Source organism: Gavialis gangeticus, unplaced genomic scaffold, assembly GCF_001723915.1.
Source record: "Gavialis gangeticus isolate Ggan-Ray unplaced genomic scaffold, GavGan_comp1, whole genome shotgun sequence".
Lineage (NCBI taxonomy): Eukaryota > Metazoa > Chordata > Crocodylia > Gavialidae > Gavialis > Gavialis gangeticus.
In genome coordinates, this window is record NW_017728996.1 from 23,166,732 (window position 1) to 23,183,889 (window position 17,158).

Genomic DNA, 17,158 nt, shown 5'->3' on the forward strand with positions numbered 1-17,158 from the left:
AAAAAAAAAAAAAAAAAAAAAAAAAACAAACCACACACACACACAACATGCTATGCTACAGCAGTAAACAGACTGGAAAGAAAAAGTAACTGTTAAACTTGAGTCTAACATTTCAAGCTGCCTTTTTGATAAAATATTAAAAAAAATAGAGGTAGATGGTTAATATTAGTGGCCAAACTATTCTAGCAAGAGCCTTCGATGCACTGTCAAGTTTTTACACTTGAAGCCACCTGAAGGGGCTTCATGAATAGAGGAATTCTTTCAAAAAAGCCAGCCAGAAATCCCGTTGTACTGATAAAAAATAGTTTCAAACTGCATGTATTTAGTGTAGAGAGTGGAAGAAGAATCAGCTGTCACTGTACCACCATAGGGACACCATTGCTCAAGCACTGCAGCTCATGCACTTATTTTAGGAGAATGCCAAAACTTACTTATTTGTTTCCTAAGCACATTTCTCAAATTTTGCAGCTGTTTATTTGGCTAATGACTAGTCAAAATAAGATTGCAGGGTGCCACGGCGGCGGATGTCACATGTCCAGCAATGAAAGCCACCTCCCAAGGAATTGGCATGACGAATATTCACTTTAACTGTAGAAATGCCTGCAAGACACAGAAGGCAGAGTCTGTTCAACTAATTCACAGGTTAGGCACTAGGCAGAACACTAAACAAAGTTCAGTGCTCATGACATGATGTGTCCCTCTCGTATTTATTGGTTAATAATCTCTCTGAGCAGTACTAACTTAAGTTCTAGGCAAAGAACAGGGAGATGCGAATACAGCTTACTTGGCTATTCCAGCCATACCTGCAGCAATACATGGTGCCAGGAGAGGAGCCTACATTTGACATGTTAGGGTATGCTAGTCAAAAACCAAAAAAAAACCCAAACAAACCCAAAACCAAAATCTGTCTTTGCTGTACATACATGAAGAATCAGAGAAGTGTTTTAGCTCTTAGGGTTGAGTTGGAAACCTAAGAATCCAGAGTTCAGATACGAAGTACATTGTTTTAATAGAGTCACTTTCTAGAAATAACATTTAAAAACAAAAAACAAAAAAAGTGCTTGGGGCTTATAGTTCCTTTTTGCAGTGCAAGAGGAATACAGATCGCCCACAAACAAGCTAAGCTGCTTCTCCCTTCATTTCACCACTGACATTTGAGCTATGGCTCAGCTCCCACACAACACCAGTGGACTGACTGAGGTCACAGCACCGAGAACTTCTGAAGCAAGTCCTTCTCATTTCTAGGGGTTTACAGCACTGAACGACCAGTTGCTCAGCTGTTCAGTAGAGCCGTTTGGGTTCCTCTTACACATGGATTTTGGGAATTTCATTTGCCTTCTGGTTTCTGAGCCATTAAGGCTCATGTCAGACTTCCCTGAAACTGAGTACTAAACAATTTGCAATTAAGAAACCAATATAGTCACATAATTCCAGTGCCTGGGGTTTCATATTGTGAGAGTTGTAATTAACTCATGAGAGTTGGCAATACTCCACATCAGCCTACATAGTTTTGGGGTGGACTGAGCCCATAGACTGAGCAGGTACAAATGGATTCCTGTTTATGGTGTCAAAGCACTCACGCATGCACACATGCGCAGTCTAGCTATGTGTGAAGTCTTGCTAATACTGCCAAGTAGCATGGCGTTCACACTTCCTGCAACCTTCATGGACAAAGATTTATCGGAAATATTATAGAACGGCACTGAGTACTATGTGCAGTTCTGGTCTCCACATCTCAAAAAGGATGCAGTGGAATTAGAAAAAATACAGGGCAGGGCAACAAGGTGATCAGTGATACATAGAGCAGCTGTTGTACCACAAGAGACTGAAAGAACTATTATCCTTTCCATTATCCTTATTTATAGCAAAAAACAGAGCCCTGCTAGCAATATCTGTTTTTAAGATAATACTTAGCCCTTATGCCTCAGAACAGAAAAGGAGAAATTTCAGCACAGAGAGCAAGTGATTTGCCCACTGCCAGATACCCCAGATCCTATCCCCAGTCTGCTCCCTCCAACTGAATGCTATTCATGTGATCATTGCTAGTATTATTATAACTTCAGTGTGGTCAAAATCCAAGTGATTGATCAAATCCTAGCTTGATTTCCCGGCCTGTTTAAACAGCAAGTCCTACTGAGAGATGGACACATTACAGCTTAAGCCACAGTGAAGAAACTGATTATGCTACTCATTAGTGGCAAGATTTCTCCTTACAAGTTTAGACAACTCCTGAACCTCCAGGGTTATATATAAATAACACTTTGGTTTCTACGGTCTTTATTTATAGCATGACAAGTTTAAATAGACTGAATCCGTCTCTTCTCTGGCAGCACTATTACAGGTTCTCCCTATCCTCTGTTCAGTCTGTTGCATACTATCATTTTATGGGCAATTAGTTCATGTTCTCAAACAACTCCATCCCTAACTGCTTGGGAAAAAAGAAAAAACTGAGCCCTGCCACAGAGCCATTTCCAGAAGCTGCCACTCCTAGGGGAGCTATGAATCAGCTGAAATCCCTTCATTAAATATCCCAAGTTTGACCATTCATAGCACAAAAAAAAAAGTTTAAAATCTGGGGCTGTAAGAATTTTTGTGCAGTTCAGCTATGAAGGATAAGCAAGGCTGTGCACAGGCAGTCCTGCCCATCACATGCTTATGTTTTTTCCAAGAAGAAAAATTGCATTGCAAAATTGGAGAAACTAACTTCTACATTTAAAACGGAACAAAATTCATTCAGGAAGGATTCTTTGACTTGAAAAAAGTCAGTGAACTCATTCATATGATTCTCACCCAGGAATTCAATGGGTAAAACAATTCTTCCATTTGTATAGTACTAGCCACTCTACCTATTAAGAGTGCAGCCATAAGAACAGGTGACCTCTTAGAGAATTTTACTTTGGCCTGTACCTACGCAATGAACTAGCACTCACCTAGATTTTCAAACATCTTCTGAATGGAAGTCTCATTGGCATCCACCATCACACGTTTTTCATCCAGCATTAAGACATTCATGGAGAGCCATTTAGAAGACATCCACAGTGGGTGTCCTAAATGCATTAAAATGAATGGCTTAGTCCTGCAGTCATGCATTCAGTTTCATTCTTGCCCTATGCACCCCAAGCTGCTGGTCTTACAAATGCAGAGCAAATGCAACATACCATCTGGGATGAGTGGAAGTGGAGGCTGAACCACTGTCCAGCCTGCCTTTTTGAAGAGTTCAATCTGAAAGAGATTTAATCTAATTAGGTTTCCAACAGGATTTAAAATGTCTTCCCATCACTTTCCCCTCCAGCCTTTGCATTTTTCCATGCTGCCTCTTATGCATGGCATACCTTCACCTCATTCAAGTTCTTCCTGCAAAATCAATTTTTCATGTAAGCACATTTACAAAACATATCCATGGGTTCATCACTTTGTATTAGAATTCAGTTCCATGGCTTTTGTATTCAAATCTAACATAGAAAGAAAGAGGTATGCAAAAAACAAACAAACAAACAAACAAAAAAAAACTTTGGATCCTATTGGTCAAGAACAAATACATAAATAAGTGAATGGTATTTTTATATTTGCATCATTATTTCTAATGTATTATTTATTGATGCACAGAGCACCAATTGTATCACTTAGACTTCTGTTAAGCCAATGAAACTGTAACTGTGCTTGCCAAGAATCACCATATAGTCTTCTACTATTGCATCATGCTCTGCAGGAAACATTAGAAGGCAAATAAACTGGCTGCTGGTGTAGTTATTTTAACAAATAGCATAAGCCCATGGTCATCCTAGGAGTTTATTTTTACTAGGAAATATTTACTATAACTATAAAAGTATGTCTGCAAAGCAAAGGGGGCAATCTGGATAAACAGAATAGTACTGGGGTCTTCAATCTCATAGGGAACTGTGCACACTCGAGTGCTCATAGCATTGCTTTATTAAAAGTCCACCACAAGGGGGAGCTCTTCTCTAGACCTGGTCACCAAATTGCAGGTTGATAATTTTAAGAGCCACCCCATACAAATGGCTTACTTACTACCTTCAGGGTCTGTAAGCAAAGACATCTTACAAATAAACAAGAGAATACAGAAGGGTCGTAGTCCTCTTCTTGCACCATTTACAACAATGAGCTTTTCCCCACCCAGTAGTGATGTGGCAGGTTTTACCCATTACAGAATATCCTCTCTCCTCTGAAGTGCCCTTCCCAGAGTTACTTAACAGCCAAATGAGCTGGCAACTACTGGACTCTTTCCTTTGGTATAATTAATAGTGAAGCTGAAAAACAGGGTGGGCTTCTAGAAATAAAGAAAAGCTACTCCTTTGAACAGCAGAGATACTGTAGCCTCTATCTGAACCCAGGTAGAAGTAGTACAATATTATGTGAAATGCTCTGCAAGTAGGATCTATTTTATCCATTTGCTTTGAGATTCATAGGCAACTTTCATAAACACACAAGCTATGGACAACAGAAGTGGCATGGTAACCACATTCCATATCTTCTTGCTACGTAGGGGGCAAGCAGCAGCGAATGGGAGTAAAGAGCTGAGCTGGTCTTTTTTGTGGCTTGCTCCGAGGTGGAGTCCTGGTGCCAGAGCCTACTGAAATTCAGATGTACAGTTCAATAACCATTACATAAAGCCTTGAGCTCAGTGCCAAGGACCAGTGGAAGCTAGAGTCCAGGGACTTACATAACTGAAAAAATAACCCGTTGCACCAGCTACTGTATTTCGCTCAGTTGGTAACAACATAATGCTAACACCACCAAGGTTACAAGTTTGATCTGATTGGACCAGATGATCTCACGAGGTCCCTTCTAACCTTACGATTGTTTTTCTAACCAATTCCAAGTTCTGAGTCAGCAATTATTCTGCTGTCATGTAACTTTGCTTCTTTTCCCTCGTCAGTCTTACCTGTTGGCATGGACGATCTGGGTTGGACAGCACAAGGCCAGGTCCAATGATATTAAATGTGGCATCAATGTGCATAGGATTAGGATCTTTAAAAGAGATGATGTGTACTCTATATTCAGGTGCCAGATGTCTCCGCATCCACTCAATGCCCATGTAGTTAGTAACCTGAAAAAATGGTGACAAATTGTGGATTTGCATTTTATATTTATAAGCTAAATTTTTTTAAGAACTTTGATCTTGGTTTCCTCGTTTAAAAAGAAGTATGCACTATCATTTACAAAATCTGCCTGACCCATGTCAGACAGACACCAGACCACTGTCTGATGTCTATGGAAAAATCTAGTTTCCCTACATAGAACCACAGGGTTAGAAAGAATCTCAAGCCAAAGCCCTGCAGAGATACAGGCTTCGTTATTCCTCAGTCAGACCCCTATCCTTCCTCTTCTTAGAAACTTCTCAAAAACTCGGAAAGTTGCGTTGAGACCCCACACCTTTCCTGGGCCGTTTGTTTTTACTCTCTTCTGTTCTCATGGTCAGGACACTCTCCTGAGGTTTAATACAAGTATCTTTCCTGTGGTTTAAGTCCGTTACCTCTTGTTCTGCCTTCTGTGCCGAGGAAGGACAGCACTCCTTTGTCTTCTTCATGGCAGCCCTTCCAAAACTTGACAACCAGTATCACACTCTCCACCCCTTTAACCTCTTTCTGTTCAAACTAAAATGTACTGAGTTCCTTCAGGTTTTCCTCATGTCTTTCATTCCAACCCCTTCATCTTTGTCACCCACCTCTGCATCTTCTCCACATTTTTTCTGCATCCTTCCTGGAAATGCAGTGCTCAAAACTGGATAGTATGATCATCTGCCTGCTTTGCATAATGCTCCTTTTAATGCAACCCAAATTGCATTTCTTTTTTTTGTGACAGCGTCACATTGCAGATTCATAATGAGTTTGTGAACACAGTAATCCTTTTTGGCAATGCTACTGCCAGCCCAGTTATCCCCATTCTGTATGTGCACATCTGCTTTTGTTTCCTTATATGTAGTACCTTGGATTTGCCATTGCTGAACTCCCTTTATTGCCCAAGGCCTGTTCTCCTATTCAGCAAGATTCCTTTGCACTTTAATCCAGAGTGTTCACAGCCCCACTCTACTTGTGGCATCTGCAAATCTATACTCCTGCAACCCCATCATTAATAAAAGTGTTAAAGAATACTGGATCTGAAACAGAATCTTCTGGAAAAAAAACACCCCCTGCCATCACTCCATTCATAATCCACAATTTGTTTTACCATTAAATGAGAAAAAATAAAAATAAAAATCAGCATTTGAAAGATATTACAAAACTGCAGGAAACAGCCCTTGCCTACCTGGCTTCTTTGTACAAAAAGATCTCTTCCAGCTCTAATAAAGTCAGCAGCATCAAAGCATGGCTCATATTCAGTGGTCACAAATTTTCCCTGAGCAGCCAGCTTATGTCTATCTTCAACAGAGCGGATGGGATAATCCTAGTTGTGAGAAAGAGACAAGACCATTCAAAGGCAAACTTAGTCTGAGCTGTCAGTGGAAAAAGGTTACTATAACTGCTATAGTCATTTTAAGGTTATAAATATACTGGCATCTGGTATAATCCTCAATGTTCTTTTTCTTCTTTCTCCTCTTCCATTATGTGTAAAAACCAAGGAGAAAAAAAGCATCCATGAAGCTCAGTGATGCATGGACTCAATTAGCTGAAGCAACTAGCAGTTTGCCAAGTGAATTCAGAAACAAGTGTGTTTAAAGAGATGGCTGTTACATAAGAAAATTGATTTTCCTAGACTGTGGTCACCTCTAGAACACTGTACCTTCTGCACTGGAAGTAAACTTTACTAACCAAGATATTTCACGTATCAAACTTTAACGCAAAGCTGTTGTCAGACTAACATTGTATATATCCTGTGGTTTGGGAAAAAGCATGTGAGTTTGCATATCCAATGAGACTGCACTTAGTGCTTTTAATCACGTTTTAGAATAGCATGAGGAAGAGTCACATTCTCCCCAAATAGCTCCCTGGGTAAGATCTTCCAGATCTTTAAACATACTTTAGCATGGAAGTATTCTAGCACAAACAAATGATGCGAAACAATCCCTTATTGATAAGAAAGGGCCTCTGCTGTGAGAAAGGATGATGCAAAGAATATAAGCAGCCAAACCAGCGCATACATTTTGTATCCTAGGCTAGGGGCCTTCCCTCAAGTACTGAGAAAGTTCTGCCATTGTCCTGGAAGAAAATTAGCAAAAACATATATCCCACAACCAGTTCTAACCATCACAATGAGGTATATGATGACTGATAGTCTCCAAGCCTCGAAGAAATTAGGATTTGATAGGTAGCTATCAATATCTCAAGCCAGTAAGTGAAGTCAAGGCATAAGCTTTGGGTAAGGTCTAAAATAAAGTAACTGCAGAACTTTGAATGTTAATAGGGGGTTCCTACATTACCTGGAAAGTCTGCTTCTAAGGGTTTTTTTGAGTTATTAATCCTCACAATATCTCTACAAGATAAACATTATACAAATTTTTCTCTTCCTTACAGGTGAGAACAGAATTTATTGGCCTCCATTTTCTGAAGAATACAGCAAGAGAGTCAGTGTCAGGCTTGGAAAGTGGTTCCCTTCTCAGAGTAGTACAAGCACATTTAAGACAGGCCTGACAACATCCCCTTTAACTTTTTCTCCCTCAGTATTGTTTTGAGTTACCATATTAGATAACTCAGATCTGCTCTTAACTTTACAATAAACTTACCAGCATAAAGCTTAATTAATTACATGTTAAAGCATTAAGACAGGTAACACTAAGTCATTCTACAAAAGCTTTATAAGACCTATTTCCTTTAAGAAGTCCCAGCCAATTTATTCAGCAAAGAATATTTGGAGGGACACTCATCAATAAATTTTAAATCTTTCACAGGTTTCTTTTGCACATATCTCTCCCTTTGGCTACAACCAATTTCTAGTCAGTTTTACATTCTGGTTTTCAATAATTAACAATGCATTCTACAAAAAATGGATCTGGTACCACCACTACTAAAAGTGTTTTCATACGTTTTGTAAAGCTTCACAGAATGTAAAGCACAGTCCAAAGCCACCCAACAACAAGTGCCATAAAATGTGTCACCTGGGGTGGGGACAAATGAAGGAAAGAAAATAATACCTGGTCATAGAGTTTATCTGCCATTGTGGGCTTGGGTGCAGTTGTCCACTTGGCCCCACAGTTGAAGTACTCCTTGATGATTGGCCGGTATGCTCTATATTCAAAGAAACGAGCTCGCCAGGCCATTGGAGCCTCAATAATTTCATTTCCAACTACCAACAGGATGTCTCTTGGCATAGCAGCATACATACCTAAAAGGGAAAAAAAAGACAGCCACCAGGCTATATGGACAGGAATTACATATCTTGAAATAATTAACAGCTAGACTATCTGCAAGACACTTTACTGAACTTAGCAATTATGAACATTGTTTAAAAACCTCAATTCAAAGCTTATGCATAACTGATTTAGTCCATCTATAAGGTGCATCTCTACCCTGCCTCCTGCTTGTCTTCAGACTAACGTGGCTAAATACCTTTCTCTGCTCAGGATGACCAGGAAATAAGTGGTAAGAACCTCAGTTACAAGATGTCATTTACCTGTAGACTCAAAGTCAGGTGTTTTATATTTGACTGACCAGTCAATTGGCTCAGGCCTCTTCACAATGACTCCTTCCATTTTCAGAATATTGCACATTTCTTCAATTTCAGCAACAGCTTTTTTTAAGTGATCTTTGGGGAAGCTCTGGCCTCCAAACTGCTGGTAGAATCCCCAATACTTTTCATACGTGTTGGCCTGAAGAGAAAAAAGGACAGATAGCTCAAATAACCACTCTACTTGATAATGTTGGAGGGATGTTGTAGCTGTATTGGTCCAAGAAACATGCAAGTTGGTCCAATAAAAGATAAATCAACCACAATAATTTTTCTTCTATTTGGGAATATTTCAGACGATGGAGCTGATTTTATTAAAGCAGCTATTACTCTTCTAGTCACAGGTTTCTGTATGTCTTCCACTGTTTCACCTACATGTCTGATGTCCTAGTACTGTTTCCCTGAATGCCTTGCAGATGTTCCTTCAGAGGTGACACTGTCAATGGTGTGGGAATCCTTCTACCACCCAGAGACTAGAACCAGGCAAATAGGAGAAGTTTCATCACTGCAAATAACTGCTGCCAACTCCTGGTTGAGAACTGCTTTAGGAGCATTAATATCTGTGCAGGCACTTTCAGTACGAAAACTTGGAATTGCATTTGATGGGGTTTGTGTGTACATGCTCTATGATGTGCACGTTAGGACTTCAGAAGTATAAATGACTGCCACTTCTGGGAAGCCCTGCTCTGAATGGTCAGCCAGCTGAGTAGCCCAGTCAAGAGTTAAGTTAATATTATCTGGAGTTAAATTTCAATAGTACATGTTGAGAAGGTTCAGACAGCCAGAGAATAAATAGCTCCCCTGTCGGTTACAGTTGGCATGCATGGCACACAGCCTAAGATAAAGATATCTTCTACAAATAGAAGAAATGACAGAAAATAAAAATGGCCTGCAATGTGACAGCAGCATGATTTTTTTTGCATAAAAATCTTTTAAGATTAATCCACTGAGTTACCTTATTAGTTACCTACCCAAATGGAAGCCAATAATCTCATTAAAAGTAGAAAAATATTTCCTGCTAGTTCCCTTCTAATCACAACCCTCTAGCAGAGCCCACTCCTAATGATCTCACTGACTGGCCTGATTAAAACCAGGTACCAAAGACTAAATGACTACAGCTGAATATTATGGCAATCAAAGTTCAATCATAAAGCTTTTTATTCTACCATCTGTTACCATTTTTCCATCTAGCTAACATCACTCACCCCATCTGAAAAGCAACCAGATAACTTAAACCTAAGTTTCTCTTGCTGCAAGAGTATTAAGACAGCACTAAGGCCTTGGGCACATGAAGTATGTACTCTGATGTAATTTCACTTCACTGCAGGATAGAAGTGGAGCGGATATACAATACACAGCCTTAAACTACTGTAAGTCATGCAGCTCTAGGGCAGTTACCCATCTGAAGCACTTGAAGTCTCCAAACACCGGGGTAAGTTACAACAATGTACCAGTCATACGTTTGCTCCCATGGTTGATTTCAGTGCAAATGGGCTCCTTGGCCACCTTGTCACTTAACGTTGTAATTGTGACTACTGTAGACAGCTAACTTAGGAGAGGTGATTGTGGGGCTACTCCTTATACAGAGGTAAAATTCAGGGTAAATTACTCCAGAGGGTGTGGACACAGAACATGATTACTAAAATGGAGTTCTGAAAAAATAGTCAACAAATGCAGATGCAGTACTAAAGTTCATTTTCCTTTCATACATATGGATGCTTGTATCTTCTACAATTGTAGAATCCCTGTTGGTGTGTAAAAGCCAAATAACAGATCTGAAAAGCTAGTGACAAGGGTATGTTTGAGCAAAGAAACGAACCATCGGCAAGAGCCAAGGAGCAAGTGATAGAAGATGTGTCAGCTTCTGCTACTTAATATTTACACTCCAAAGTATTGCCCAAAGGTCCAAGTCAGGATCTGGGCCTCCTTGTGCTAGACACTGTGCAAACATACCCCCTACCATACAGATTCCAGTTTAGGAAGATGGGAGAGAAACAGTAATACAAGGACCTTGAAGTTAATCTGAAAGATAAACTTGTCTGTGAGTTTAATCTTTTGCTGATCCACTTTGCCCTCTGGTCCATCTTTCCACCTAGCAGTTTTTACTTGTAATTACTGCTTATTCTCCTCTGCCTTCCCACCTCAAGCTTCACTTCAGCACAGTGGTGCGCCAGTTCCAGTGACTTTGGAGAGTCTATATATATGCTCTGAATGCAGATGTCCCACTTCCCAGGAGACTGCCCTTGGGCAGGAAGGGCCCTTAACATCCATACTTAAGGGGAAAGAAATGTTTTCTGTGAAGAGATGGGCAGAAAGTTGGTTTGCCATCATTTGTCAGGGCTGGACTGAGACAAATGCCATATACAGGTACTTAGAGCTCCTACTCCTGGGCTTCTGTGAGAACTTTGAAATCTCTGCACTTGTTTTTCAAGTATTATTTTTCCTAGCCCTCATGGTTGAGGAAAAAACTTGGAAAATATAACAAATCTATAATGAAATTAGTGGCCTCTACCTCTGTGCAGATATCCAGAAACAACTCTGAGGGGTGTAAACTTCATTAGGCTCCTCTGTCAACTCTAGGTGGGCACCGTGGCTGCCACCATGTGAACTGCAGCCCATCACAGCTCTTCAGGAATGGGCTTGGAAGGTCACTCACAGATGTACAAGGAAAGACTTGGCTCCTGCTGAGACAGATTTCAGCTCTCCTGTACATAGGAAGTGATGCTCATGGGACACTGGAGTCTACCCAAACAGCAAAGATGGCAGGCCTTCCTCATTAGCCTGGCAGAAAGCCCTTGTTACCACCTCCATGAGGCAGGGTACAGCCTCAATATGCTCAGCAGAGCTGTGGTTTCAGCATATGGCTGGCATGGAGATGTAGTCAACCAGTGTGTCTGGAGGCATGTCTACAACAGTGATCTGTAAGAAGCTGAAGGGTACTTACTGGGAATGCTGCCCCGGCCAGGAGCTCCGACCCAACCAGAACGGGACCTCTGCACTGCAGTGGGAGCTCCCCGTGTGCCCCAAACCAGTCTTATCGTTGCGGCAGGTTAAAGGGATTGGGGCAAATTCGCAGCCAGGACAATATCCAGGGGCAGAGCTAGGGAGAGAAGGCAAGGAAGGAGGAACCCTCAGGAGGATGGAGGCTGGGAGCACCCAATGCTAAACTGACACCCAGGAGCTGGGTAAGCACCTGATCGGGCTCCAGGTGTGGAAGAACCCCTTTAAAGATGGTAAAGAGAAGGGCATAGAGAAGAAAGGAAAGGAAGCCAAGGAGGGCAGATGCTCTGGAGCCAGAGACACCGGTTATTTTATTTACTCAGGGACAGTGATCAAGCCCCACTGGCCGCCAAGTAACTCAGGCGCAGCCACAGCAGGAAAGAAAATTGAGTGGAGTCAAGAGACCTGGGAGGAAGGAAAAATGAAACCCAGCCTCTCCAAGGGCCCTGCAGCCTAGACCCCAAGGGGAAAAGAAGCCAGGGCTGGCTGAAGAAAGAGGGCAGGGAAAGCAGTGTCCTCTCCCAGTCGACCTTTACAATCTTGTTCGAGGGGGGTTTTTTGTTCATTAAGTGGCCGTGTGCTGCCAATCAAGCCCAGAGTGGTCCCAATCAGCTCGGAGGGAAAAGGGAGCTCCCCAGCCTGCCAGGGAATGTGGGAAAGCCAGTGCTGGGAGAAGCCTGGTAAAAAGCTCAAGAGATAAATCGGGGCCTGCTTCCCAGAGAACCAAGATCTTCCAAATGTTTTAAAAGATAAGAATGAAAAAACAGAGGAAAGAAAGGTACCTCTCCAGTCTAATCATCTAGCTGCTTTCCCTGTTCACGGCCTCACGAACCGGGGCGGGAACTGGCGGTCAGTCGCAGTGGAGGTGGGTAGTCACCACCTCCCTTTCATTAACATCTCCAATAATCAAAAGAAATATCCTTTTCAACATCAAAGTCGTGGCAGGCGGGGAGAGAGAGCAAGCGTAGGAAACCCTGACCAAAGGTTGGGAGCACCCGTGAGCGGGTCAGTGAATGTCCGTCGGATGTAAGGGCACACGCCCATACCTGGTGACTACCCGACATGATCCCCCAAAATTTTGGGCTAGTGAAACACCATCATTCATCAAAACAATGGACCACTAACCTGAATCATCAGATTGGATTTATCCAATCTGGCCACTTGAGCTTCTTCCCACCTACTTCCTGAACAGCTTCCCTTCTGTCATGGGCCTTGAGCAAATAGGGGAAAATTGAACTTTTTAAGTTCTGGAATGTCCAAGCACACAACTTGAAAAAGTGATAGACACTACCAAGTTGAAGAAGGGATAGAGACCACTTCACAGTTACCCACCTCTGCAGTGTTCAAGCAACTGTCTTTCCTCTATTTCCCACATTTCTTTTTTTAATCAGCTAGTCTGGGGTAATCTGATCGCCACACAGACTTCACCAGCTGTTCCAAAGTCACATGTAGATGATGTGACATGCCCAGCATTCCTGTGGAATCCAGTTCAGTTAACAAGACAAATCAGTCACACAGGATAAATGCAAGTTAGTTCCAAAACCACCAAGAATGAATCTGGACCCAGTGAGTGCAACGAAATCTTTACTCCCCTTTTCCTACCACGCATTCTCCTCCAGCCACACATACTTTCCTCTTTACTTCCCAAGAAATTACATGGTTGTGACAAATCCAGCTGTAGAAAGGTCTCGAGTCAAGCAATGTCAAGATCACACTTTAATAGAGAGCACACATCCCCACTGTCAGTACAACACAGGTGGTATGTCCTTAGTGCAGTGATTTTTGGGCTGAGTTCATCTCCTTACAGCCACCTGCCACAAAGTCAGAATTTGTCCAAACAGAAGTTTTGTCCTATGTAAGCATATCTTGCTCCTAACAGATTAACTAATGGTATAACCAACATTTGTACGTGTAATGAACTGTGATTTCAAAATGTAATGGTCATACTATTAATTATTTGTAGGAGGACTTAGTATTAAACGGCTCTTCAGTAAGCAATGAAAGGAGCCTACACTTCACATGAACATGTATTTTAGAGATTTAAAAAAACTGTACTTTTTATTACTTAAGAGTTTCATGTCTGATATCTGTTTTGTATAGTGGTAATATTTTTCCCCAGTTATATATTCACACCAATACAGAAGACCAATGTATTGTTTTGTAAAAGTGAAGAGAGACATTTGTACCAAGATACTACCAAGGTTTATTGAGAAGCAATCTCTTCCCATTTCTCAGCAAAGATATTTTGCTGGTAAAACAGTGCTCATCTCCTTAGTAAAGTGAGACCTTTTTGTTAAGAATATTGTGTTTCACAAAATATACAGATAAGTTTACTAGTCCACTGTGACTTACAAACTGTGCATATTACAGATATTTGTCCCAAGCTAGTGTTTAAAAAAAGAGCCATACCCTCCCCCACAAATGAGCTACAAACACCAACATGCTAATTCACAAGGGTTAACCCTCCCAGCAATTAGTGCAATGGTCATTTCACTTCTAGTGATTTTCCAAATGTGATACTGATGCACACATTTTTGTAGCATCTATAAGGGTGTGTACTAGCCATCAAGTGCCAATGCCATTTATATTCACCAGACACACAGTGGCACCTCACTTCCATTCATTCATTCCTCCTTCTTATGCGAATCACATCATTTACAGATCGCAGCCAAAAGACTGAAGTGGCTGCCAAAAACAAGTCTTTCAAATTACAGGAGGATATGTTGACTGCAGCTGTATTCACTCCACAAAATTTTTAAAAATAGGTATTTTGCTGGATTATCTGAAAACTATAATTTTTTTTAAATTTCAGAGAGAAAGAGAGAGAGCACAGCACTAATTACCCCAGGCTGAGTGCCAAGCACATGTAGTTGTACTGCTTCTAGTTTGCAGGCTAGAAAGTGAGGAGCTAGGTTGGGTATCTCTTCATGACACTGCTCACAAAGGGTAGATGTATCCTAATTTTGCTGAAGGGAGTTAGACAAGTGCTACAGAATTTTGACCACAAATAATGTTACAAGTTAGCTATAAAGCAAGGGAGAATTTTTTTCATGCCCTCAGTTGCTTCATGAAGTGCAAACATTACTTTCAACTTTATGAATTGCATCTACTTCATCTTTTACTGGAGAAATGCCATTCTCAGCATATTTTCCTGGTAGGCTTTGGGTTTCTTTGGCCCATGCAAAATGAGGTGTCACAGCTGATCTGCAGCTCTGAATAGGTAAAAGCAGATCATGGTGAAATCAATAGTGATGTTTCCCTGCGTTCAGTGGTGCCAGTATCACCTCAAGTGCACAAAAGAGGGATGGCAAGGGCAAACGATGAGTTTTGTCTTGTGCTTGAGCAGTACGAATACCGATCTATTGGAACTTCTCCAATAACTGCTTAGTTTCTCTTAGAACCAGAAGCCAATTTCTAAAGCAGAACTAAGCAGGAAAAGATTTTTAAACAAAAACATATTTCACTGTCTAGATGAAACCTGATGATCTGAAAATCCACTTTTAATATGTTAAACATTTTCATCCTGCATTTTAAATATATTACATTTTTGTAAGTAGGTTAACGTTAGCAATATGGGACCTTCTAGAGTATAGATTTTTATAAACATTTCACTTTGTTTTTAAACAAAATACTATTATTTTAAACATGTACACCAAAAAAAGGTGAGCTAGGACACCTTAACCTAGAATGGAACCCAAGAACCAAGATTTGCAAATTGGAGGGAGCGTGGAGGGGAGGGAGTAGAATGGGATTATAATCTTAATTCACAACATTAGATTATAATTTAAATGCTTTTGAAGAAAGAAGAGCCCAACATGCAGAGGCAAAAAGAAACTTCAGGAAGAACCCCACACCACTTTCAGGTTTGTTTGATATGAACTGCAGATGTGATAAGTATGGAAAGGACTCGCACAAGAATTGGGCTCTACTGCTAAACTTGCAGATGTTCAGCGAGCTGATGCCTCACTAGGGACATTCTATTGTGTTGCGAGACAAACAGATGCCTACTAATGCACAACAACATGCTTGGAAAATAGACTTGTATGTATTTCCATACAAGGCTGAATCTACAGCAGGGCAGTTCCAATTAGAACAAAATAGAAGCAAAAGAATCCTGACAGCTTGCAGTCGTAACTATTAACCCTGTCTCTGAGAGTCAGTAAGCAGATTGCCTGTTTTAGGCTCGCTCTTTGCTCCACTGTTGCTGGTAACCCTGTCAGCACGTAGTGGAGGTAAAGGGGAAATCACATCAACAGCTATGCCAGTGAACTCCTCAGTGTGCACGGGAACCCTACAAACTAAGAAACATTATATGCAAAATGATGCATTTTTTCCGATATAAGCCTTTTACCTTAACCTCCACAGAAAAAGGAGGGACACATGCATTTTCAGCTCTCCCTACAATTACTTCCTCCAGTGGGTCCCATTCATTGTATGAGCAAACAGGGCAGTCCTTCAGAACAGGATCGGTGGCCTTATTGTCATCAGCAGCACAGGAAGCCTCGGAGGCTGTGGCTGCCTGGGTGCTCTGGAAAGTTCGCTGCACCCATCCGGTAAGTGATCTTCCAAGCTTGAAAAGGGAAAAAAAGAAAAAGAAGAAAGTTAGGTGTTTCACGCAACTAAACAAATACGAGAGGAGATATTAAGCATCCCTGGGTCTTTTGACTGCAGTGTATGTTGCCTGGAAGGCTTTTCTTTAGAGCACAACACTCTTTATTGTAGGTATTCCACTGAAATGTTAATATTTCACCTTTAAAGAAGCACAGCTGTGATGGACAATGAACTTAGGCCTTGGAGAGACCTCCCAGGTCTCCAAGTTCTGTCCTTTGCTATTTCTGACAACCCTGTCATAATCTACCAGGCCATCTTAAATCCATGCAGGATTCCCCCCTCCCCTGCACCTTCTCTTTATGGACAGCAGGTCCATGAATTTTACAGATAGCATCAATGTGGCCACTAAACAGGCAAACATAATTTGGCTCTGTTTTAGGTCCATCAATTGAGGCGCAGAAGAGCTGGGTGGAGGAAACGCATCTTTGCAGCTCTCGCTTTCATGGCTGCCCGTTAGGGTGCCACTGACACTTGACAAGGTGCTAGTCTGGACAGGAGGAACAACCGCAAAGAGAGACTACAAGTCCAACCAGACACCCTCCGTGGGCAGGCCGGCTGGATGAGGGCACAAGGCGCTGCCCCGCAGGCCACGACGCCAGCCCCGGGTTTCTGAATCCAGGGGTCCCCTCCTAGCGCTGGCCACCTGCACCGCATCTCTCGGCAGCGCCCGGGCACCCTGGCATGCCAGCTGGCACCAGAAGGGACCGGCTGTCGAGAGGGAAGGGAGGCAGTGGCACTCAGGGGTGCGATCATCGGACAGCTGCCCCCGGGCTGGGATGGATGCAGCCCCAGGCAAGGCAGGGCCTCTCCTGTCAGTGCCAGACCCCGCGCCGCCCGGCCCGCTACGCACCCGCGACCCGATGTAGTGCACCGCCTCGGCTCCGCGGCTGCCCCCGCGCAGGCACCGCACGCGCAGCATCGCTCC

General features: G+C 42.0%; 1 protein-coding gene across 1 annotated transcript; it reads right to left on the reverse strand.

Moving 5' to 3' along the window:
* Positions 1–55: 55 nt before the first annotated feature.
* GATM (glycine amidinotransferase) lies at positions 56–17,152 on the reverse strand. The gene is made up of 9 exons (XM_019504134.1): positions 17,084–17,152; positions 15,974–16,192; positions 8,569–8,764; positions 8,090–8,280; positions 6,268–6,405; positions 4,904–5,068; positions 3,159–3,222; positions 2,931–3,047; positions 56–600 (listed from the first exon to the last, which is right to left on the reverse strand). The coding sequence occupies exons 1-9, from the start codon at positions 17,150–17,152 to the stop codon at positions 488–490; spliced, it is 1,272 nt and encodes a 423-aa protein (XP_019359679.1). The 3' UTR covers positions 56–487.
* Positions 17,153–17,158: the final 6 nt, after the last annotated feature.